Source organism: Pristiophorus japonicus, chromosome 1 (genome assembly GCF_044704955.1).
Source record: "Pristiophorus japonicus isolate sPriJap1 chromosome 1, sPriJap1.hap1, whole genome shotgun sequence".
Taxonomy (NCBI): domain Eukaryota; kingdom Metazoa; phylum Chordata; class Chondrichthyes; family Pristiophoridae; genus Pristiophorus; species Pristiophorus japonicus.
The window spans coordinates 410,279,248-410,304,077 of record NC_091977.1 but is presented as its reverse complement, the minus strand read 5'-3'; the positions used below and the strand labels follow the sequence as shown (position 1 = coordinate 410,304,077).

Below are 24,830 nucleotides of genomic sequence, written 5' to 3'. Positions count from 1 at the left end.
GGCAAATGGCATGTTGGCCTTCATAGCAAGGGGATTTGAGTATAGGAGCAGGGAGGTCTTACTGCAGTTGTACAGGGGCTTGGGGAGGCCACACCTTGAATATTGTGTACAGTTTTAGTCTCCTAATCTGAGGAAGGACATTCTTGCTATTGAGGGAGTGCAGCAAAGGTTCACCAGACTGATTCCCGGGATGGCAGGATTGACATATGAAGAAAGACTAGATCGATTAGGCTTATATTCACTGGAGTTTAGAAGAATGAGAGGGGATCTCAGAGAAACATAAAATTCTGACGGGATTGGACAGGTAAGATGCAGGAAGAATGTTCCCGATGTTGGGGAAGTCCAGAACCAGGGGTCACAGTCTAAGGATAAGGGGTAAGCCATTTAAGAACGAGATGAGAAACTTTTTCACTCAGAATTGTGAACCTGTGAAATTCTCTACCACAGAAAGTTGTTGGTCAGTTCGTTAGATATATTCAAAAAGGAGTTAGATGTGGCCCATACGGCTAAAGGGATCAAGGGATATGGAGAGAAAGCAGGAATGGGGTACTGAAGTTGCATGATCAGCCATGATCATATTGAATGGTGGTGCAGGCTCGAAGGGTCGAATGGCCGACTCCTGCACCTATTTTCTATGTTTCCCCTCATCCTTCTCATTCTGTCTGGCTCTGTGAAGGCTGTGGGACTTTCTCTACATTGAAAGCACTATATAAATACAGGCTGTTATAGCAGCGGTGGTGGTGCTGGTGGTGGGTTGCAATTACAACATTATTATTTAAAGCTAAATTATTTCTTATTAAAGCTAATCTGACCGATTTGCTCCTGGATAGCTGGTAGTCTAAGTAACCAGCCATAAACATTTATTTATTTGTTGACTATCAATTACCATTTGTTGCATTTCAATTAAAAAAATCATAGCATTAAAAATATTCTAAGACACAACAAAAGACAGTGAAATTAAAAAAAGAGGAAAAATATTCACATACACAGTCAAGTGTCCTCGAAAAAGCTACATCAAAACTAACATACTATGTTTCAGTACCTGGTTCTTAATTTGTCCAGTATTCATAACCTAATCCATGGTACAAATAGTTAAATATTTCAGAAATTACAAAAAACGTTTTTTTCACTTCATTTCTGCTATTGTGTTACATACATTTGTTAGTAAAGCATTACCCAGTAATAAAATCACTGCACAGTAATGAGAGAGACAGGTGTTATAATCAAGTACTATTAACAATCCCCACCAAAAACTACTTTAATCTAAAAGCAGTGGAAATTTGTGTTTAGATACTGGAACCCTGTTCTCAATTTTGGGCATTAGATCACAAAACAGCATTCAATAGACATATTAATAGGCTGAGTATTATACATCTAACCATTATATCTCGTGTATAGTACCTGTTTTTATCAAATGAAGTCCGAGCCAATCGAGATTGCAAAATGGCTGTGATCTACAATGGGAGAGATGGAGAGAGAATGAATATGAAGAGGAATAATAATAGCAAAATACTGCAGATGCTGGAATCCAAAACAAAAACAGAAAGTGCTGGACACATTCAGCAGGCCAGGCAGCATCCGTGGAGAGAGAAACAGAATTAATGTTTCAGGTCTGTGACCCTTCGTCAGAATATGAAGATAGGTTTTATACCAGAAAACTTTAGTACAAATAACATGAATGTAATGAGCCAACATTAATCCAATACACTAGTTTTAATGTTTATATATTAAATGATACTTAAAGCACATGCGGAAGAAGCTACTTCATAACATACATATATATTACACACACACACACACACCTTTCTAAAATTTACAAACTCTGCATTCATTTGATTCTAATTCATAAAGTTGAACACAAATTTAATGATAAGAATGATACAGGAAAGGATTTTTGTTTGGAATGCTTTGTTGCTCGGAATCTAAGTAGCCTGCTATCCGAATCTCGAGTTAAATTCAATAAACCAAACAGCACTACACCTATTGTTCAAAAAAAACCTTACTTTTATCTTCATGCAGAAATCACTTACCATGGCAATCTGGTCTGCCATTTTGTCCAACTGAGAAGCTCTGTGAAGCTATGAAAGAAGCATTCATAATCAAACATTTTAGAGGTTTATTATAGGACCAAAGTATTTTAACCAAAAGTGCTCATCGGTTGTTAAGATAAACATAAAGCAAACTTAGGTCTGGATATTTACTGGGACGGGTTACAATGGCTGCGGAGTTTCAGACAGGAAAGCCGGAGGTCTGTATTTCCCCAAAAGCTGTGGCGTTTTAAACTCCACACCATGCGTATCTTGGCCCCAACAAGTTCCTCGCCCGGAAGTCAGCCTGATGGACAGGCTTGGCTTCGAGTGGGACAAGGAGCTGCAGGAGGTAGCTGATGGGGAGGGAGATCCCCAGGAAGGGGGAAGTTTGGGAGGGAGGATCAGGGTGAAGCATTTTTCCTCCTCCTGGCCCACAAGCAGTGCTTTGAAGGAATTTAACCTGTCCCCTAAGCTGTCCTCATCTTGCTTCAGCTGCCGGGTTTCCAGAGGCCTGGGAAACCCAGCCGGCCACAGTAAAACCAACAAAGGTTAAATCAGAGGCGTCCAGCTTCATCAACGTATTTAAAATCCCAATCCGCCTCCTGAGAGTGGGTTAACTGCCCGCCCTTTGTCCCGCCTCCGTAAAAACCGGAAGTCGGCGGGGTGGCGCCGCTTTCCCGACGGGCTCAGAATTTTCCCCGACTTCCCCCTCCACCTGCATCCAATCTTACACACTCACCCATTTTAACATTTCCCCCTTAGTAACTCAGCTGATATTGTATGCAACCATTTAATTAAATTTGCATGACAAGGCAAGGTCATCATTATCAGGGGCTTATCCATAAGGAACATAGCCGCTGCCAATATTAAACCTTTATGGTTCAGGGCTCTCACTTGTGCCTCATTGGCATTAAGGACCACGGTGTTAGGAGAACTTTTATGTTGTCATTCCTATTCTGGGTCTGCCTCATGGCCTTTCCATGTCGGTAGTAGTTTGATGGTGAATGCTCCCCGGCAGGGTCAGGCTCAGAATGGTGCATGAGGTGTCCATACAAGAGGAGTTTGTAATGATCAACCAAACAGGACAATGATGGTTAATCAGGATGTGTAAAGTCTCATATAAGATTTTGTCTTGAGGTTTAACCTCTAGTAATAAGAACATAAGAAATAGGAGCAGGAATAGACCACTTGGGCCTCGAGCCTGCTCCGCCATTCAATAAGATCATGGTTGATCTGATCATGGACTCAGCTCCACTTCCCTGCCTGCTCCCCATTGTCCTTTACAGCCTTATCGCTCAAAGATCTGTCTATCTCCAACTTAAATATATTCGATGACCCAGCCTCCACAGCTCTCTGGGGCAGATAATTCCATAGATTTACAACCCTGAGAGAGAAGAAATTTCTCATCTCAGTTTTAAATGGGCAGCCCCTTATTCTAAGATTATGTCCCCTAGTTTTAGTTTCCCCTGCGAGTGGAAATATCCTCTCTGCATTCACCTTGTCGAGCCCCCTCATTATCTTATAAGTTTCAATAACAGAACCTCTTTTTCTTCTGAACTCCAATGTGTATAGGCCCAACCTACTCAACCTATCCTCATAAGTCAACCCCCTCATCTCCCGAAGCAATCTAGTGAACCTTCTCTGAACAGCCTCCAATGCATATCCTTCCTTAAATACAGAGACCAAAACTGTACGCAGTACTCCAGGTGTGGCCTCACCAATACCCTGTACAGTTGTAGCAGGACTTCTCTGCTTTTATACTCTATCCCCCTTGCAATAAAGGCTAACATTCCATTTGCCTTTCTGATTAATTGCTGTACCTGCTTACTAACTTTTTGTTGTTTCATGTACAAAGACCCACAAGTCTCTCTATACTGCAGCACTTTGCAGTTTTTCTCCATTTACTGTGCGAAGGATTTAAAATCAAATCTATTGATTTGCTTATTCATTTCTTTGGTGTGTAACCAAGTTTCCGATCTATGTTTAAATATTTCCAGAAGGCATTCGACAAGACGCCACATAAAAGATTACTGCACAAGATAAGAGCTCACAGAGTTGCGGATAATATATTAGCATGGATAGAGGATTGGCTAACTAATAGAAAACAGAGAGTTGGGATAAATGGGTCATTTTCGGGTTGGCAAACTGTAACTAGTGGGGTGCCACAGGGATCAATGCTGAGGCCGCAACTACTTACAATCTATATTAATGACTTAGATGAAGGGACCGAGTGTAATGTAACCAAATTTGTTGATAATACAAAGATAGGTGGGAAAGCAAGTTGTGAGGAGGACGCAAAGAATCTGCAAAGGGATATAGATAGGCTAAGTGAGTGGGCAAAAATGTGGCAGATGCAGTATAATGTGAGGTTATCCATTTTAGTGGAAAAAATAAAAAAGCAAATTATTTAAATGGGGAGAGATTACAAAATGCTGCGGTACAGAGGGATCTGGAGGTCCTTACACATGAAACACAAAACGTTAGCATGCAGGTAAAACAAGCAATTAGAAAGGCAAATGGAATGTTGGCCATTATTGCAAGGGGGATAGAGTATAAAAGTAGGGAAGTCTGCTCCACTTGTACAGGGTGTTGGTGAGACCACACCTGGAGTACTGTGTACAGTTTTGGTCACCTTATTTAAGGAGCGACATACTTGCATTGGAGGCTGTTCAGAGAAGGTTCACTAGGTTGATTCCTGAGATGAAGGGGTTGTCTTATGAAGAAAGGTTGCGCAGGTTGGGCCTATACTCATTAGAGTTTAAAAGAATGAGAGAAGACCTTATTGTAACATCTAAGATTTTGAGGGGGCTTGACAGGGTAGATGCAGAGAGGATGTTTCCTCTTGTGGGGAATCTAGAGCTGGGGGTATAGTTTCAGAATAAGGGGTCGCCCACTTAACACGGAAATGAGGAGGAATTTCTTCTCAGAGCGTTGTGAATCTTTAGAATTCTCCGCTCCAGAGAGCTGTGGAGGCTGGGTCATTGAATATATTTAAGGTGGAGATAGACAGATTTTTGAACAGTTAGTGAGTCAAGGGTTATGGGGAGCGGGCAGGGAAGTGGAGTTGAGGCCAAGATCAGATCTTACTGAATGGCAGAGCAAGCTCGAGGGGCCTTATGGCCCACACCTGCCCCTATTTCTTATGTTCGTATGGATATTACTAATGCGTTGTAGATTTGCAACTTATGTTTGAGCTCTGTATGTGGGATAGTATTTGTTGCAGAGCTTAAGTGCAATATGCCTAAAGCAGTTAGGAAAACAGTCTCCATTGGAGGAAATCATGTTGCCTAAGTAAATTCCTGATTCCACTCTCTTGAATGAATCTGTTATGAAGGTAGCTGGAATGATAGTGATATATAGTCAGTGACGAAGTTGGTCCCACAGCCACTTTTTTTTGTTATTGACTTTGTGATGTAGTGTATGGTGGTAAACGGAAATAACATTTTACAAGGAATCACAGAATGACTCAAAAGTACTTTCACTTCATAACATTTTACCTGCAGTAAACTTTGCACAACATCTTCTGCTTTTGAAGTGTCCTCTATCCTGAAAACATAGTCCTTTGGGCCCTAGTTCAGAATGAAATGAAATTACTTAAATTATCCAAATTACTTTGAATCAGTTTATTTTAAAATTTTCTCATGTACAGTTCACTCTAACCCGTGCCAAAATATATATATTTTCAACTTGTCAATGATACATGCACAAAAGTGCACAGTACAGGGAAAATTTAAATCACTGTAAAATATGAGATTTCTATTTTGTGTGATTTTAGATAGGCTAAATTAATTTTTTTTTTTAAAAAGTGGCTTCAGCCAATTATATCTTTGAGATCTGTGTGAGGATCCCATTGTTCTTTTGTAAAGCTGGTTATGTGGTAACCAATACACATGAATGGATACACACAATTAGACCAAGACATTACATTCAAAGAGAAACGTCTGCCCTAAAACAGCACCCCCCGCTCCCCCTCCACCCCACCCCCCGATTGAAAGCACATCAAGCTACACAAAATACTGAGCCTTTACATGAATCCATTATGGTGCATTACTCCACCCAGCTATTAAAGCCTCACCTCACAATGCACAAGAACTGTTAAAACTCGCACTTTGTTTTCTTCAATTAAAATGAAAACATAGAAACATAGAAAATAGGTGCAGGAGTAGGCCATCCGGCCCTTTGAGCCTGCACCGCCATCCAATAAGATCATGGCTGATCATTCCTTCAGTACCCCGTTCCTGCTTTCTCTCCATACCCCTTGATCCCCTTAACTGTAAGAGCCATATTTAACTCCCTCTTGAATACATCCAGTGAACTGGCCTCAATAACTCTCTGCGGCAGGGAATTCCACAGGTTAACAACTCTCTGAGTGACGAAGTTTCTCCACATCGCAGTCCTAAATGGCTTACCCCTTATCCTAAGACTATGTACCCTGGTTCTGGACTTCCCCAACATCGGGAACATTCTTCCCGCATCTAACCTGTCCAGTCCCGTCAGAATCTTATATGTTTCTATGAGATCCCTTCTCATCCTTCTAAACTTCAGTGAATAAAGGCCCAGTTGATCCAGTCTCTCCTCATATGACAGCCCAGCCATCCCTGGAATCAGTCTGGTGAACCTTCGCTGCACTCCCTCAATAGCAAGAACGTCGTTCCTCAGATTAGGAGACCAAAACTGAACACAATATTCCAGGTGAGGCCTCACTAAGGCCCTGTACATTATGCCTCAATGTAAAGCCTTAGTTCTTGAAAAAGCACCAACCTGCTAGGGAAAACTATCAATGACATTGTTCACACGCCTCCCCTTTTGAATGTCTATCAAGAAACAAATTTGTTACATTTACAAGTCCTGCTCCATATCAGTCTAAGGTTGCCATTCGAAAATGGATATACTGACCCCATGTGGACGGATTTTATTTTATTTCATGTTTATTTTGGCTTCTATGCATTATTTAGACTGTTACAAAATCCGACCAAACCGTTTCCAAGCTTTTGCATACTGGTCTGAGTGAATTATTGCCCACCTTTGAGAAGGAACAGGATAACATAAGTGAGCATCCCACGTATTCTTCAATGGGCAATGTACTGTAATTAGGGGTTCATTTTTGAACCTGACAAGGTGGCTCCTACTAAAATGCAGATTTTGGTTCAGAGAAGCCTTGGTCTATTTTTGGAAACTGCAGTAAAGACAAAAGTGTTTGGGTAAACTTGGACTACAATGTTGCATCAAATTTATGCCCATGGTTGATATCTTTTCCCTCTTCAAAAGTGTGATCCAATCTGGAAAAACTAGACCTGGCCCCTAAATCTAAAGAATGCATTTAGAATAGAAAAATATATATATTTTAATTAAGCAATGGGGGTAAATCACCACCTTTTCATTTTTAGAACTGTACTAAGGCAGGTTTAGATGATGATAGGCAGTCCCTCGGAATCGAGGAAGACTTGCTTCCACTCTAAAAATGAGTCCTTAGGTGGCTGAACAGTCCAATACGAGAACCACAGTCCCTGTCACAGGTGGGACAGATAGTCATTGAGGGAAAGGGAGGGTGGGATTGGTTTGCCGCACGCTATTTCCGCTGCCTGCGCTTGATTTCTGCATGCTCTTGGCGCTGAGACTCAAGGTGCTCGGCGCCCTCCCGGATGCACTCTCTCCACTTAGGGAGGTCTTTGGCCAGCGACTCCCAGGTGTCAGTGGGGATGTTGCACTCTCTCAGGGAGGCTTTGAGAGTGTCCTTGTAATGTTTCCTCTGCCCACCTTTGGCTCATTTGCTGTGAAGGAGTTCCGAGTAGAGCGCTTGCTTTGGGAGTCTCATGTCTGGTATGCGAACAATGTGGCCTGCCCAGCGGAGATGATCAAGTGTGGTCAGTGCTTCAATGCTGGGGATATTGGCCTGGTCGAGGACGATAACGTTGGTGCATCTGTCCTCCCAGGGGATTTGGAGGATCTTGCGGATACATCATTGGTGGTATTTCTCCAGTGACCATTCCACCATTTCCCATACCTCGGGAGCCTGTTATCAACAAGAGCAGACTTTGACGACGGGATTCAAACACCGCCTCCAGTGCGCCAGTAAAGTCTTCGGCCGCCTGAGGAAAAGTGTGTTTGAAGACCAGGCCCTCAAATCTGCCACCAAGCTCTTGGTCTACAGGGCTGTAGTAATACCCGCCCTACTGTATGGCTCAGAGAAATGGTCCATGTACAGTAGACACCTCAAGTCGCTGGAGAAATACCACCAATGATGTCTCCACAAGTTTAGATGAACATGAATAACATACAAAAATTATGTAAATTATATCAGTACAAAAAGAATCATAGGCATAAAAAAAGGAAAAACAGATGAGCAGGTCATGTTGCATATACCCCTGCACACATTCACATACCGCACAGAAAATGGAGCCCATAATATTTCCATCTTTGCATAATTGAGCTCAGTTGTAGGACACATCACCTCTAACCCTCTTGACTCCCAGAAGAAAGTTACAAATAACTTGCCTAACACAAAACATTGCTGACATCACATTATAAATGAATTCAGCATCATTGAAAATGAACATACACCAGGGTTTTGTACCTTTGTGAATTTATCTGTAATGTTACCACAAACATAAAAAAATTACATCTGAAACTTTAAATAAATAAATAAAAATACAGCCTTTTATATTAGGGAAGCTATGGATATCCCTATTGTCTGTTAAAAAGCCCTGTGAGCTATATATGCTATAAAACCTTATAAACTGAAACATGTGCTTTCTCGATCAACTAAAAGATCACTTCTACTCTTGGTCCACATTATATGTAATCACAGTAAACCAGACTGAATTTCCCTGCTGTAGTGCTCCCAACCTGTTTTATCCTGCAACAAATTCCTGATGTGACCCAAATGTTAAGATAGATTAAAATGCTTAAAGAAAAACATTAGATCACAGGACTTTTTGGTCTGAACAGGCATAGTTTCAATAGTTCAAAGGGCAATTACTTCAATGTCACATCTGCCATTACTTGTACAAATATAAATACATTGCAAAAGCTTATACATCGCAATCTTTCACAGGAGGACAGCATTGCAGTACATGACCAGAATAGTTAGATAATTCTGTAATAGAACACACATCTGAAAACTTGCTAAAAACTTCCAAGTGCAGCAACACTAGCTAAAGTAAACAGATAAAAATGTGACAAAAATACTTCAGAGTAATACTCTGAACAAAAGCATTACATGATATGGGCAAGTAGAATTTAAGCTATTCACCCATCCTCAACCACGTCTTGAGACATTTACAAAACAAACTGGGGCAAATGCAACTTCATTTAATGCAGAAGGTGAATGGCATAGATCTATAAATACCACATCTTCAAAGGCCACAATCTGCTAAATTTAATTTAAAAGGAGTTACAATGAACTTCTGATCAGATCACACTGAACTATACATCAAGAGATCATTGCAAGCAAAGCATATATCAAATACAGTGGGTGCTTGCTGCAGGCATTATACATATTTTAATGCAAGTTAAATCATTTTGTTCTTTCACAGAATTAAATTTAATGCATACATACACAGAATTCAACAGTTCATTAACAAGGTAAATAACTAAAGAAAATAAGAGAGACCCAACAACCTACTCTTTCAATTTTATATGGAGCCACTAGACTTTGTTCTTTGATTAAACAGATCTAAAAGAGAAAACAAAACACAATTACTGCCACTGCAAAATACAAAAGTTCAAGTCCCAAATTTGCAGTCTTTAACTGCAATATCAAGAGTAAAATCGATTTTAGTTGGTAGCTTACTGATCAGTGAAATTCTGACACATACAATGTAATGCAGCCAAGTTGTTTCCAATTATTGTACTGGAGTAACTCAAGGACAAGGTTTCCCTTGCACCTCCACTTTCTCAAAAGTTGTCACTGAAATATGCATCAACTACACTCAAAATTGCAGGCAGATGGTCCTGTTCTCAGGCTTCCGAGATTCAAGATTCTGTGGGGGGTTGACAGGGTAGATGCTGAGAGTTTGTTTCCTCTGGCTGGAGAGTCCAGAACTAGGGGACACTGTCTCAGGATAAGGGATTGGCCATTTAAGACAGAGATGAGGAGAAATATCTTCACTCAGAGGGTTGTGAATCTTTTGAATTCTCTATCCTAAAGAGCTGTGGATGCTGAGTCGTTGAGTATATTCAAGGCTGAGATAGATAAGACTTTTGAACTCTAGGCGAATCAAGAGATATGGAAATCGGGCAGGAAAGTGGAGTTGAGGTCAAAGATCAGCCATGATCTTATTGAACAGCAGAGCAGGTTCAAAGGGCTGTATGTCCTACTCTTGCTCCTAATTCTTATGTTCTTATATTCCACGAATGTAATTTTGAAGCTGTGCAATTGTTTTCCTCCATTTTGTGCCATGCCAAGCTGACACAGCCGAGATTGGAAACTCAGCATGAGCACAGACATGAATCCAAACTCTTAACTGCTCTGTAACACATTGATGTGCTGATGTGTGCCCTGTAATAATGTAAATTAATGCTATTTTTTCCAGGATTATTTATTGCTAGTTTTAAAGTTTTCCTTTGTTTTAATCAATACAAACATAGTACCAACGTTAAAAATATGTTCTGGCAAGGACACAAGAAAATTTACAAAACCATAGGGCATTAAAACTTTAGAATGAAACCAATGCCATATTCCTCAAGATTATTCTGAAACATTTACATTTTGTAAAGAGGAAAAATTATTCACCTCCAAACACTATTCAGGATTTGTAGCATTTCTATTGACAGCGGCTGGAGAAGTTGTAATGATTCCAGTGCATGTAATAAATGTATGTTATTGAACTTAAATACAGATGTCTTTTAAAAAATGAAGTAAATTCATTTGGGCTTTAAATTATCAGCTTTTGAGCCATTTATCCACGTAGCCCTAACAAAATTTCACTTCAGCTAGACATTTTCTTGAAATAATGCACTCTTTGCAGGTGTTAAAGGAGATGCTTCCATAGACAGGGAATGCTTCTAAGAATCAATCTTCAAAAAGATTTACTTAAGTTCCATTTTGCTACATTGGAGAGCACCATGCAAGGGATGGGATGTGTTACTGGAAACACCAAATTCAAGTGGTTGTGCTACAAGTGAGAGGCGCTTGTGGCCAGCCCACCAAACAAGCCCTTAAAAGTGGCTTACAGAAAGCTGCTGAGGCTAGAAATGCCAGTAACCCTGCTTCAACTGTCCTTGGAAAGCCAGCAGCCCAAATGCTCTCAAACCACTCCCTCCCAGCATAGTAACTAGCCCCTTACCACCGAGCACCCAATGCTGCAGCCTCTAGCCTACTTGCCAGGGTCCAGTGTTGCTACCTTTCCCTGCTCTTGGTTGCAAAGGCAAACGAGAGAATATAGGTTAAAAAGAGAACAGCAAGGAAGGGGAAAAGAAAAAGAGCAGGGAAAGCGAGGGATAAAGAGAGAAACAGAAGTGGAGGAAGGAGGCACAGAGCAAGCAACAGAGCACAAGAACAAGCAAGTGATAGATTGCGAGAGAAAGTATGGGCAGGAGAGACAATGCCAGCATGTGAGAGAAAAAGTGCGCACAAGAGACAGAGTGCACGAAAGAGAAAAAGCATGCACGCAAGAGAAATAAAGATTGAGAGCTTCTTACCTGACAGCACGTGATGATAAATCCACAAATTCGATTTCTAAAAAAGCATGATTTATTACAAATAAACATGAATTCACCACTGGCCACTGTACTTCAAATAAAATTGAAAGCCTGTACATAGATAAGTCTAAACTCACTCTTCAAAGGGATTACTACTGTTCTTATCTTCTATCTCTTCAATTCTACTGCAGTCTCTGAAAGGGAACTGCAAATTTTCAAAGGTTAGTGTACAGCAACAATTCCAATCTAAGTTATATGCAAGGACCGGATTTCAAACACAGGAAATTACTATTCAATCGAAGAAATGAAAAGACTTTGTACACTGACTGCTAACGTCAGTCTTCACATTGTAAAGTGGAAAGATTCCCATCTTAGCTTAAATCTATACATGTATAAAATTATTTTACATATTGGGCACGAATAGAGCGGATCTTTGTAGTAATGCTGACCGAGAATGGATTGTATAGCAATAGTTTTCAAACTGAAATTTGCATATTCTAGGGTCAAGGAGATCTTCCCAAAAAGTCAATGTGAAACATGGAATTGCAGATCGATTAACAGAAATCTAACAGATCAGCAGCCAAGCACAATGACTTGAATTTTAATGGGGTGGGTGGGATCTTGGAAGTGGTTGGGAAACCTGGGCAAACAGGTTTCCTGCAGGCCCTGCTAAATTTAACGGCAGGCCTGATTTGCATGGGAAACCTCTACACTAATAGCATATTTACTATTAGCACATTGAAGGGGACTTTTAAAAATGTTAGCACAAGGGATCTGTGGGAACATACCAATATTTGCAGGGAGTCTGATAGAAAATTTGAAAACAACTCTTATAAAGAAGAAGTATTTTATAATACAATTAAAATAAATTTAGAAGAAAACTTCTGATCATTGCCATATTTTGTATCTATTTCTACTTAAATATGGATGTTATGAAGTAAGGAATTTCATAGCACAACTTCTGCATTACCAGCCTACAGCTGCAGCACCTATTCAATGACACTAACCCATTAAAAAAATGTAACTTTTATATCGTCAGGTAAGAATCTCTCAATCTTTCCATCTTTATTTCTCTTGCATGTGTGCTTTTTCTCTATTGAGCATCGTCTCTTGTGCGCACTCTTTGTCTTGCTTGCTGTCTCACATGCTTTTACATAAGGAACACAAGAAATAGGAGCAGAAGTAGGCCATTCGGCCTTTCGAGCCGGCTCCGTCATTCAATAAGATCATGCTGATCTTCGACCTCAACTCCACTTTCCCGCTGTATTCCCATATCTCTTAATTTGCTTTGTATCCAAAAATCTAATAATCTCTGCCTTGAATATACTCAAAGATTAAGCATCCACAGGCTCTCTGGGATAGAGAACTCCAAAGATTCACAATTCTTTGAGTGAACCCGTTTAAATGAAACAGTCCCATTTTATTTGGGCAATGCTTATCCTGGTCAAAAACACAGAAAACATAGCACAACTTTGAGTGTACATGCGACCAAAAGGCAACTCAGGACCAGAAGCACTACCCATCAAGACAAACACTTTCTCAGCTCAATCAGCTTTTCTTCTTGTGTAATTGTGATAAATTTCCTCTTCCTTTGCATACACTTTTCTATATTTGGAAACCTTACGACATTTTGCATAGCCAGTCAGAAGAAATACTCTTTCATCGTTACCTGTCTTGTTGCTGCTTTTCTCTCGTCTGCTTCAATCATTCTTTCTAAAACCTTTCTCTCCTGGTTCGCTCCCTCCCCACTTCTGACTTTGTCTCTGCTTTTCCCTCTTGTGTCTTCCTTACCCTTCCCTCTTCTTTTGAATGGGAACTGTTGGGTGGAGTGGGGCGGCATGGTATGGTGTGGGAGGGAAGGGTGCTATCAAGAGCTGCAGGCTACATTATTTGCAGATGGTGGTCAGCAGTGGGATCTGGGTGCCCGGTATATTTTCTGATGGTGGGTGCAGGCTGCTGATTGGGGCAAAAGGATAATCTGTCAGGGACAAAGCCCTGAATCTGGAGCCAGATGATCATACCACCCAGGGAAAAAAAGTAATATGAAGGGAGTTGTGCTGTGGAGGGTAGCACTACCTACATTGGAGTTGCAAATTGTGAGCTGGAAGGTCGAAAAGGTAAATAAAATAAGTATATAGGCAAGTTTAAACCTCACCAGCATACACCCAATACCCAGTTGGAAGGAGTAAGTGTGCGGTATATGTAAAAGTTTTCAAATATTGTAGAGATACATAAATATTGACCAACATACACCAGGTACTGTAAACATGCAAAGCAATTGTTACTGACACTACCTTTAAAACAGGTTCTGATATTTGATCTGGTTCAAAGATCAGTGATTTGGAGCATATCTTCAGGGAACCTTTAATTGTTCTGCAACAAAAAAAAGCCATTTATAAGTGCTGGTGTCAGATAAACATATGATAAATAACTATCATAGTGAGCACAGGCCTATGCATCTCTTTTTCTGTCGCATAGCAACTAGATAGTCAGAGTCAGAGCAGAAGAAAAAAATAAAACTTCCCCCATTGAAAGTGTTATTATAACATGGATCATAACAAAGAACATAATCGAGAGGCGGGAGTTCAGGAGGCGAGCGGCCTACAAAAGGCCAGTCAGTGAGCAGCGGGAGTTGGTGAGAGGCGGGAGTTCGGGAGGCGAGCGGCCTACAAAAGGCCCGTCGGTGAGCAGCAGGAGTTCGTGAGAGGCGGGAGTTCGGGAGGCGAGCTTGTGCAGCTGCAGCAGGGAGGCAAAAAAGTAGATAGAAATCGAAAGGTGACGGCACAGCCAAGGGGATAAGTGATTGGCTGGGGATTGGTAAGTAGTTTTTTCTTTTTCTTTTCCATATCAGTAAGTAACCTTTTAGCCTTGTTGTTGCCAAATTAAGTTTATCTAGGGGTTAAGTCATGGCAGGACAGCTCGGACACGTGTTATGCTCCTCCTGTACTATGTGGGAAGTCAGGAACGCTTCCAGTGTCCCTGACGACTACGTGTGCGGGAATTGTATCCGGCTGCAGCCCCTGACGGACCGCAGTGCAGCACTGGAGCCGAGGGTGGATTCACTCTGGAGCATGCACAATGCTGAGAATGACGTGAATAGCACTTTTAGTGAGTTGGGCTTACCGCAGGAAAAGGGTACACAGCCAGATAGGGGATGGGAGACCAACAGGAAGAGCAGTGAAAGGAAGGTAGTGCAGGGGTCCCCTACGGTCATCCCCCTGCAAAACAGATACACCATTTTGGGTACTGTTGAGGGGGATGACTCATCAGGGGAGGGCAGCAGCAGCCAAGTTCATGGCACCGTGGATGGCTCTGCTGCACAGGAAGGCAGGAAAAAGAGTGGGAGAGCTATAGTGATAGGGGATTCAATTGTAAGGGGAATAGACAGACGTTTCTGCGGCCGCAACCGAGACTCCAGGATGGTATGTTGCCTCCCTGGTGCAAGGGTCAAGGATGTCTCGGAGCGGGTGCAGGGCATTCTGAAAAGGGAGGGTGAACAGGCAGTTGTTGTGGTGCATATAGGTACCAACGATATAGGTAAAAAAAGGGATGAGGTCCTACAAGTCGAATTTAGGGAGCGAGGAGCTAAATTAAAAATTAGGACCTCAAAAGTAGTAATCTCAGGATTGCTACCAGTGTCACATGCGAATCAGAGTAGGAATCGTACGATAGCTCAGATGAATACGTGGCTTGAGGAGTGGTGCAGCAGGGAAGGATTCAAATTCCTGGGACATTGGAACTGGTTCTGGGGGAGGTGGGACCAGTATAAACCAGACAGTCTGCACCTGGGCAGGACTGGAACCAATGTCCTAGGGGGAGTGTTTGCTAGTGCTGTTGGGGAGGAGTTAACCTAATACAGCAGGGGGATGGGAGCCTATGCAGGGAGACAGAGGGAAGTAGAATGGGAGCAGAAGCAAAAGATAGAAATAAGAAAAGTAAAAGTGGAGGGCAGAGAAACCTAAGGCAAAAAGCAAAAAGGGCCACATTACAGCAAAATTCTAAAGGGGAAGAGTGCGTTAAGAAAGACAAGCCTGAAGGCTCTGTGCCTCAATGCGAGGAGTATTCGGAATAAGATGGACAAATTAACTGCACAGATAGCAGTTAACGGGTATGATGTAACTGGCATCACGGAGACATGGCTCCAGGGTGACCAAAGCTGGGAACCTAACATCAGGGGTATTCAACATTTAGGAAGGATAGACAGAAAGGAAAAGGAGGCGGGGTGGCATTGCTGGTTAAAGAGGAAATTAATGCAATAGTAAGAAAGGACATTAGCTTGGATGATGTGGAATCGGTATGGGTGGAGCTGCAGAATACCAAGGGGCAGAAAACGCTAGTGGGAGTTCTGTACAGATCACCAAACAGTAGTAGTAAGGTTGGGGACAGCATCAAACAAGAAATAAGGGATGTGTGCAATAAAGGTACAGCAGTCATCATGGGTGACTTTAATCTACATATTAATTGGGCTAACCAAACTGGTAGCAATGCGGTGGAGGAGGATTTCCTGGAGTGTATTAGGGATGGTTTTCTCGACCAACATGTCGAGGAACCAACCAGGGAGCTGGCCTTCCTAGACTGGGTGATGTATAATGAGAAAGGACTAATTAGCAATCTTGTTTTGCAAGACTCCTTGGGGAAGAGTGACTATAACATGGTAGAATTCTTTATTAGGATGGAGAGTGATTCAGAAACTAGGCTCCTGAACTTAAGGAAAGGTAGCTTCGATGGTTTGAGGCGTGAATTGGCTAGAGTAGACTGACAAATGATACTTAAAGGGTTGACGGTGAATAGGCAATGGCAAAAATTTAAAGATCACATGGATGAACTTCACCAATTGCAAATCCCTATCTGGAGTAAAATTAAAATGGGGAAGGTGGCTCAACCGTGGCTAACAAGGGAAATTAAGGATAGCGTTAAATCCAAGAGGCATATAAATTGGCCAGAAAAAGCAGCAAACCTGAGGACTGGGAGAAATTTAGAATTCAGCAGAGGAGGAGAAAGGGTTTAATTAAGAGGGGGAAAATAGAGTACGAGAAGAAGCTTGCCGGGAACATAAAAACTGACTGCAAAAAGCTTCTATAGATATGTGAAGAGAAAGAAATTCGTGAAGACAAACGTAGATCCCTTGCAGACAGATTCAGGTGAATTTATAATGGGGAACAAAGAAATGGCAGACCAATTGAACAAATACTTTGGTTCTGTCTTCACGAAGGAAGACACAAATAACCTTCCGGAAGTACTAGGGGACCGAGGGTCTAGTGAGAAGGAGGAACTGAAGGATATCCTTATTAGGCGGGAAATTGTGTTCGGGAAATTGATGGGATTGAAGGCCGATAAATCCCCGGGGTCTGACAGTCTGCATCCCAGAGTACTTAAGGAAGTGGCCCAAGAAATAGTGGATGCATTGGTGATCATTTTCCAAAAGTCTATTGACTCAGGATCAGTTCCTATGGACTGGAGGGTAGCTAATGTAACACCACTTTTTAAAAAGCAGGGAGAGAGAAAGCAGGTAATTATAGACCAGTTAGCCTGACATCAGTGGTGGGGAAAATGTTGGAATCAATTATTAAGGGTGAAATAGCAACGCATTTGGAAAGCAGTGACAGGATCGGTCCAAGTCAGCTTGGATTTATGAAGGGGAAATCATGCTTGACAAATCTTCTGGAATTTTTTGAGGATGTAACTAGTAGAGTGGACAAGGGAGAACCAGTGGGTGTGATGTATTTGGACTTTCAAAAGGCTTTTGACAAGGTCCCACACAAGAGATCGGTGTGCAAAATCAAAGCAGAACTGGTTGGCAGACATAAAGCAGAGAGTCGGGATAAACGGGGTCTTTTCAGAATGGCAGGCAGTGACCAGTGGAGTGCCGCAGGGCTCAGTGCTGGGACCCCAGCTCTTTACAATATACATCAATGCTTTGGATGAAGGAATTGAGTGTAATATCTCCAAGTTTGCAGATGACACTAAACTTGGTGGCGGTGTGAGCTGTGAGGAGGACGCTAAGAGGGTGACTTAGACAGATTAGGTGAGTGGGTAAATGCATGGCAGATGCAGTATAATGTCGATAAATGTGAGATTATCCACTTTGGGGGCAAAAATGCGAAGACAGATTATCTGAATGGTGGCAGATTAGGAAATGGGGAGGTGCAACGAGACCTGGGTATCATGGTCCATCAGTCATTGAAAGTTGGCATACAGGTGCAGCAGGCGGTAAAGAAGGCAAATGGTATGTTGGCCTTCATAGCTAGGGGATTTGCGTATAGGAGCTGGGAGGTCTTACTGCAGTTGTACAGGGCCTTGGTGAGGCCTCACCTGGAATATTATGTTCAATTTTGGTCTCTTAATCTGAGGAAGAATGTTCTTGCTATTGAGGGAGTGCAGCGAAGGTTCACCAGACTGATCCGTGATGGCCGGACTGACACATGAGGAGAGACTGTATTAACTGGGCCTTTATACATTGGAGTTTAGAAGGATGAGGGGATCTCATAGAAACATACAAGATTCTGACGGGACAGGACAGGTTAGATGCGGGTAGATTGTTCCCGATGTTGGGGATGTCCAGAACCAGGGGACACAGTCTTAGGATAAGGGGTAGACCATTTACGACTGAGATGGGGAGAAACTCCTTCACTCAGAGAGTTGTTAACTTTTGGAATTCCCTGTCGCAGAGAGTTGTTGATGCCAGTTCATTGGATATATTCAAGAGGGAGTTAGATATGGCCCTTACGGCTAAAGGGATCAAAGGGTTTGGAGAGAAAGCAGGAAAGGGGTATTGAGGGAATGATCAGCCATGATCTTATTGAATGGTGGTGCAGGCTCGAAGGGCCAAATGGCCTACTCCTGCACCTATTTTCTATGTTTCTAAACAGCAGTGTTGTCAAGCGTGCTGTAGACTTTCATAGAAAATATGAAAACCCAAGTACTAGGAACTTACTCACGATCCCAACCCAAAGTTAGACAGATTCCGTTTCTTATCAACTGTAAAGGATATAAAGAAAATAAGCATCAAGTATGACAAACACTTGATTGGGACACACAATTCTTTTTCATCAGAAATTTCTTTCAGCAGACAGGTAGAAGGATTCCTCTGGATGTGAGCATTTTATGTTAAATTGTACACCACAAAAAGATTAGATATAAAGATTGAAACATTTTTTTTTAATAAATCAGAATGATTGGAGATATGCCACAAGTGCTGATACCTCACACAAGTGGTCATCCATCAAGCAAGTGTGGATATTGGCAGCCTATTCATCCAGCCTACTCCTAGCCTCACCTGACATTTATATACACAATAATTTCCAGCAACAGTCACCAGATAGCAATCGGAAGTGGGATCCCAAACTGAGTTGTTTTCTCCCAAGCCTAGGGTGACAGAGATTAATTGTAGCATCTCTGCTGGGTTTTTTTTTAAATGCCTTGTTCAATTATTTTCAAAAATGTTCAGAACATGGGTCAAAGTATTTGGGCTTCAATCACCTGGAGCAAGGTCGAGAAATTCAACTCACTTTCTAGCCTACAGCAAGCTTAAAAATAGAGTAATTTTCCAACTTGCAAGCAACTTCAGAGAAAATTATCCTCCAAATACATTGTGGTCAGTTTGTTTCTTACCCTAGAGATTAGCTGCTTTTCAATATCACAGCTATACTTCACACAGCCTCCAAATTGCCAAATAAATGGGGAAGTTGAGATACTTTAGCAGTGTTGCTTGAACACACCAGTAGTAAGAAGCAGGTACCAATTACCCAACACAATGGGCTCAATTTTCCCCAAAGCCATTTTTTGGCGTACTTAAAGAATTACGCCCTTTTTTTGGGTGCCCAACTACGCCAAAAAAAAAGCAGCCAACTTTCCCCTTTTGAATTGCTGATTTTGGCGCCACCTTGCCTGTCCTTTAGCTTTGGGGGCTGAGCCTAAGATCTGCACCATAAAGATCAGGTTGCCAGGGTAACGAGGGACACACTGTGGGCTGAGGCTAGAAAGTGAAACATACAACACATTCTGGCCAACTCACAGCAACCTGCACAGCAATTGCAGCAGCATTCCATCATTAAATTATTAATGTGTTTATGCCAAAAGTCTATCTCTCCCCCTCCCGCCCCCCACTCCCAGTGCCGCTCCTAACCCTGGCCGAAAGGCCTCTGTGCCGGTCCTAACCCTAACTGAAAGGCTTGCCTCCCCTACTGGTGCTGGTTGCCGCTCCTAACCCTGGTCAAAAGGTCTCCCTCCTCCCGATGCCGGTTACCGCTGCTACCCTGGCCGAAGGGTTTCCCTCCTCCAGGTGCCGCTCCTAACTCTGGCCGAAAGGCTTCCCCTCCCCTGCCGGTGCCGGTTGCCACTCCTAACCCTGGCTGAAAGGTCTCTCCTCTCCTCTCCTCTCCTCTCCTCTCCTCTCCTCCCCCTGCTGCTGTTGTCCAGGCTGTGGAACTGCATTTGCTGCACTGATTCTCTTACCTGTGCCGATTTTGTTAACTGCCCAGAAGGTTTTTCCACAGTGGTCACATACGCCGTCCAAAGAAAAATTGGAGCAAATCGGATCTGGCCAAACTTTCTTAAATGGCCAGAATTCACACGGGAGGCAGGTTACGCCCCCAATGAGGTAAAAAAAATCGTAGCCTAAAAAAATCTACCCAAAGTGAATTACGCCAGCGCAGAAACTTTGGGGAAACTTGGAGATTTTAATTTACTCCAAAAAATGTCAGATAATTAGGGAAAATTGAGCCCAATAACTTGAGTCGACACTTCCAGAATTCATATATACAGTACCTTTTTTCTCCTTTGTTGTTACTAAATACATAATAAAATGTGTGATGGTCAAAGTAATACTCTTCGAGGTCAAGCAGCAGCAGAGAAAACCTGATTGATATAAAAAAATATGAATCAGGGCACCAAAAATAAATGATTTTCCACTTCCAAACACCAAAGCTATATATTTTGTTTATTGCTTAATAGATATTAAAGAGCAACAGCCATAAAATTTATACACAATATATTTACACACTAGGTCACAGTGGCTTTTAAATAAAACATATATAAAATACTGCATTTTCTCGACCCCTCCATAGTCTCTAAATTGTCAAACTGCATGTCCAACATTCAGTACTGGATGAGCAGAAATTTTCCCCAACTGAATATTGTCTTTGACATTGTCTTTGGTGCCCGCCACAAACTGCGTTCCCTAGCTACCAACTCCATCCCTCTCCAGAGCATCTGTCTGAGGCTGAACCTGACTGTTCGCAACCTAGATGTCATATTTGACCCTGAAATGAGCTTCTGGCCACATATCCGCAGCATAACTAAAACTGCCTATTTCCACCTCCGTAACATTGTCTGTCTCTGCTCCTGCCTCAGCTCTTCTGCTGCTGAAAACATCATCCATGCCTTTGTTGCCTCTAGACTTGACTGTTTAAACACACACCTAGCTGGCCTCCCAAGTTCTACCCTGTGTAAACTTGAGGCCATTCAAAACTCGGCAGCCCGTGTCCCAGCTCACACCAAGTCCCGCTCACCAGTCCCTGTGTTCACTGACCTACATTGGCTCTGGGTTAAGCAATGCCTCGATTTCAAAATTCTCATCCTGGTTTACAAATCCCTCCATGGCCTCGCTCCTCTCATCTCTGTAATCTCCGTCAGCCTCACAACCACCCCATCGAGATGCCTGCACTCATCTAATTCTGCCCTCTTGAGCATCCCTGATTATAACTGCTCAACCATCGGTGGCCGTGCTTGCAACTGCCGAAGCCCCAAGCTCTGGAACTCCCTCCTTAAACCTCTCTTTCCGCCTTTAAGACGCTCCTAAAAACCTACTTCTTTGACCACGCTTTTGGTCACCGCCGCTAATTTCTTATGTGGCTCGGTGTCAAATTTATTTGTTTTATCTTATAATACTCCTGTGAAACGCTTTGGGACGTTTTATGTTAAAGGCGCTATATAAATACAAGTAGTTGTTGTTGCATTCAAGAACCATGTAGCCTTAACATTATAGAACTAAAACGTATGTTCCTTAGACACAAACACACATGCGCACAATAGAATATATTATGCATACACAAGAAACTATAAAATGAGAAAATTCTACCAACAAGCCTAGCTTATACACAACATATAGCAATTTACTTCAGAAAACAAAGAATTGCACTAAAACATTTTTAAGAATGACTATTTAAAAACTCTTCTGAAAGTAAAACATTGGCTCTGAATTTCCTGGGAAATTTAACGTAAATATGGTGCAAGAGCGGAGTTGTGCGTTTCCCGACAAGTGACTTACGCCAGACTTACACTGAAACATCGACACGTGCGAATTTCCTCAATCATTTATGCTGTTCCCAAGTTACATCCATTTAAACCCAACTTAGCTAATTTACATTGCTCTGCCCACAAGCAAAAGACCAGAGAACACAAGTTTCCTGCATTCACAGCAGTTCTGAACAACATAAAGTTACATCCAATATTTTAGGCACATCAGGATCTAAAGACACTATTGCTGTTGTTTTAAAGTGATTTTTTGATTTATTTTTAATGAGACATGCAAAGTATTTTCTATACCCTTGAATGTTTTTTTTTAAATATCGTGTCAGAATCTGATGCATTATAAAGAGAAAAGCTATTATCTGCGTTTTTTTTAAACATACTGTTGATGGTTTGATAACTTCAAACTTTAATTTTCACATCACTAAGACTAAGGACTTAAAGAAGGAAAATGGCAGAAAGTCCACACTATCCTCGAGCCCCGATTGTTTGCATTGCTTTTCACTTGTTTTTACATCGGTCTTTACATTCTGCTATAAGCTAATAAGAATCATAGAAATTTAAGGCACAGATGAGGCCATTCGGCCCATTATAACTGGGCTGGTCGAAAAAGAGCTATTCAGCTTAATCTCACTTTCCAGCTTAGTCCGTAATCTTGAAGCTTATGGCACTTTTCAAGAAAGGTGAAACGTCCCAAGGTGCTTCACAGGAGTATAAGATATAAAATTTGACACCGAGCTGCATAAGTAGAAATTAATACAGGTGAACAAAAGCTTAGTCAAAGAGGTATGTTTTTAGGAGGCATATTGAAGGAGGAAAGAGAGATAGAGGGGCGGAGAGGATTTGGCAGGGCGTTCCAGAGCTTGGGGCCCGGGCACCAATGGTTGAACGATTATAATCAGGAATGCTCAAGAGGACAGAATTAGAGGAGTGCAGACATCTCCGGGGGGGTGGGGGGGGGGGAAGAGCTGGTGGAGATTACAGAGATAGGGAGGGGCGAGGCCATGGAGGGATTTGAAAATAAGGATTGAGAATTTTGAAATTGAGGCGTTGCTTAACCGGAAGCCAATGCAGGTCAGCGAGCACAAGGGAACGTGGGCCACTTCCCTTATCGCGGGAGCCTCCTATCAACAAGAGCAGGCATTGTCGATGAGATCAAACACCACCTCCAATGCGCCAGTGCACCCTCAAAACTGCCACCAAACTCATGGTCTACAGGGCTGTAGTAATACCTGCCCTCCTGTATGGCTCAGAAACATGGACCATGTACAGTAGACATCTCAAGGTGCTGGAGAAATACCACCAACGATGTCTCCGCAAGATCCTACAAATCCCTGGGAGGACAGACGCACCAACATTAGCGTCCTCGACTAGGCCAACATCCCCAGCATTGAAGCACTGACCACACTTGATCAGCTCCACTGGGCAGGCCACATAGTTCACATGCCAGACATAAGACTCCCAAAGCAAGCGCTCTACTCGGAACTCCTTCACGGCAAATGAGCCAAAAGGTGGGCAGAGGAAACGTTACGGGGACACCCTCAAAGCCTCCCTGATAAAGTGCGACATCCCCACTGACACCTGGGAGTCCCTGGCCAAAGACCGCCCTACGTGGAGTAAGTGCATCCGGGAGGGCGCTGAGCACTTCGAGTCTCGTCACCAAGAGCATTCAGAAATCAAGCGCAGGCAGCGGAAGGAGCGTGTGGCAAACCAGTCCCACCCACCCCTTCCCTCAACGACTATCTGTCCCACCTGTGACAGAGACTGTGGTTCCCATATTGGTCTGTACAGCCACCCAAGAACTCATGTGAAGAGTGGAAGCAAGTCTTCCTCGATTCCGAGGGACTGCCGATGATGATGATGATGATGGGTGAGCGGTGTTATGTATTTAAGCCCTTGTAACCTGTATTACACGACCACCAGAGGGCCTACCTGTTGGAGTCGCAAGGGATCCCAGCAACCCTTGGGAGCACGGTATATAAGCAGGCCACCCACGAGGTACCTGCACTCTGGAGTCTTATTAAAGGAGCTAAGGTCACAATTGCTCATTGTACACAGTACTCAGTTTTATCCTTTATTGTGAACGCATCAAGCGGGTCTTGGTGAGAGTTAGGACACGGGCAGCCGAGTTTTCGATCACGTCTAGTTTACATAGGGTAGAATGTGGGAGGCCAGCCAGGAGTGCGTTGGAATAGTCAAGTCTAGAGGTAATATTGGCATGGATGAGAGTTTCAGCAGCGGATGAGCTGAGGCAAGGACGGAGACAGTCAATGTCATGGAGGTGGAAATAGGCGGTCTTGTTATGCTGCAGATATGTGGTCGAAAGCTCATTTCAGGGTCAAATATGACACCAAGGTTACGAACAGTGTAGTTCAGCCTCAGACAGGAGTTGGATAAAGTCAGTCGTTAGGGAATGGAGTTGTGGTGGGGACTGAAAACAATGACTTCAGTCTTCCCAATATTCGATTGGAGACAATTTCTGCTCATCCAAAACTGGATGTCAGACAAGCAGGTCAGAACTGGGGATGTTCGCTAATGATTGCACAGTATTCAGCTCCATTCCCAACTCCTCAGATAATGAAGCAGTCCATGCCTGCATGCAGCAAGACCTGGGCAACATTCAGGCTTGGGCTGATAAGTGGCAAATAACATTCTCGCCACACAAGTGCCAGGCAATGACCATCTCCAACAAGCGAGAGTCTAACCACCACCCCTTGACACTCTACAGCATTATCATCACCGAATCCCCCATCATCAATACCCTGCAGGGGGGGGGGGGGGGGAGAACAGTCACCATTGACCAGAAGCTTAACTGAACCAGCCACATAAATCCTGTGGCTGCAAGAGCACATTGGAGGCTGGGTGTTTTACGGCGTGTCTCATATCTCCTGACTCTCCAAAGCCTTTCCA

At 42.7% G+C, this 24,830-nt stretch overlaps 1 protein-coding gene across 2 annotated transcripts in view; it reads right to left on the bottom strand.

Moving 5' to 3' along the window:
- nsmaf (neutral sphingomyelinase (N-SMase) activation associated factor) overlaps positions 1 to 24,830 on the bottom strand; it is a 127,290-nt gene that overhangs the window by 88,742 nt on the left and 13,718 nt on the right. The window contains exons 2-9 of one of the 2 annotated variants that reach the window (XM_070891955.1): positions 20,439 to 20,528; positions 13,967 to 14,045; positions 11,810 to 11,877; positions 11,673 to 11,709; positions 9,655 to 9,705; positions 5,528 to 5,599; positions 2,031 to 2,078; positions 1,402 to 1,454 (exon numbers count right to left, since the gene is read on the bottom strand). In XM_070891955.1, coding sequence (XP_070748056.1) covers positions 1,402 to 1,454; positions 2,031 to 2,078; positions 5,528 to 5,599; positions 9,655 to 9,705; positions 11,673 to 11,709; positions 11,810 to 11,877; positions 13,967 to 14,045; positions 20,439 to 20,528 — 498 coding nt within the window. The remainder of the gene's footprint in view (positions 1 to 1,401; positions 1,455 to 2,030; positions 2,079 to 5,527; positions 5,600 to 9,654; positions 9,706 to 11,672; positions 11,710 to 11,809; positions 11,878 to 13,966; positions 14,046 to 20,438; positions 20,529 to 24,830) is intronic. The other variant, XM_070891963.1, reaches the window with a different exon arrangement.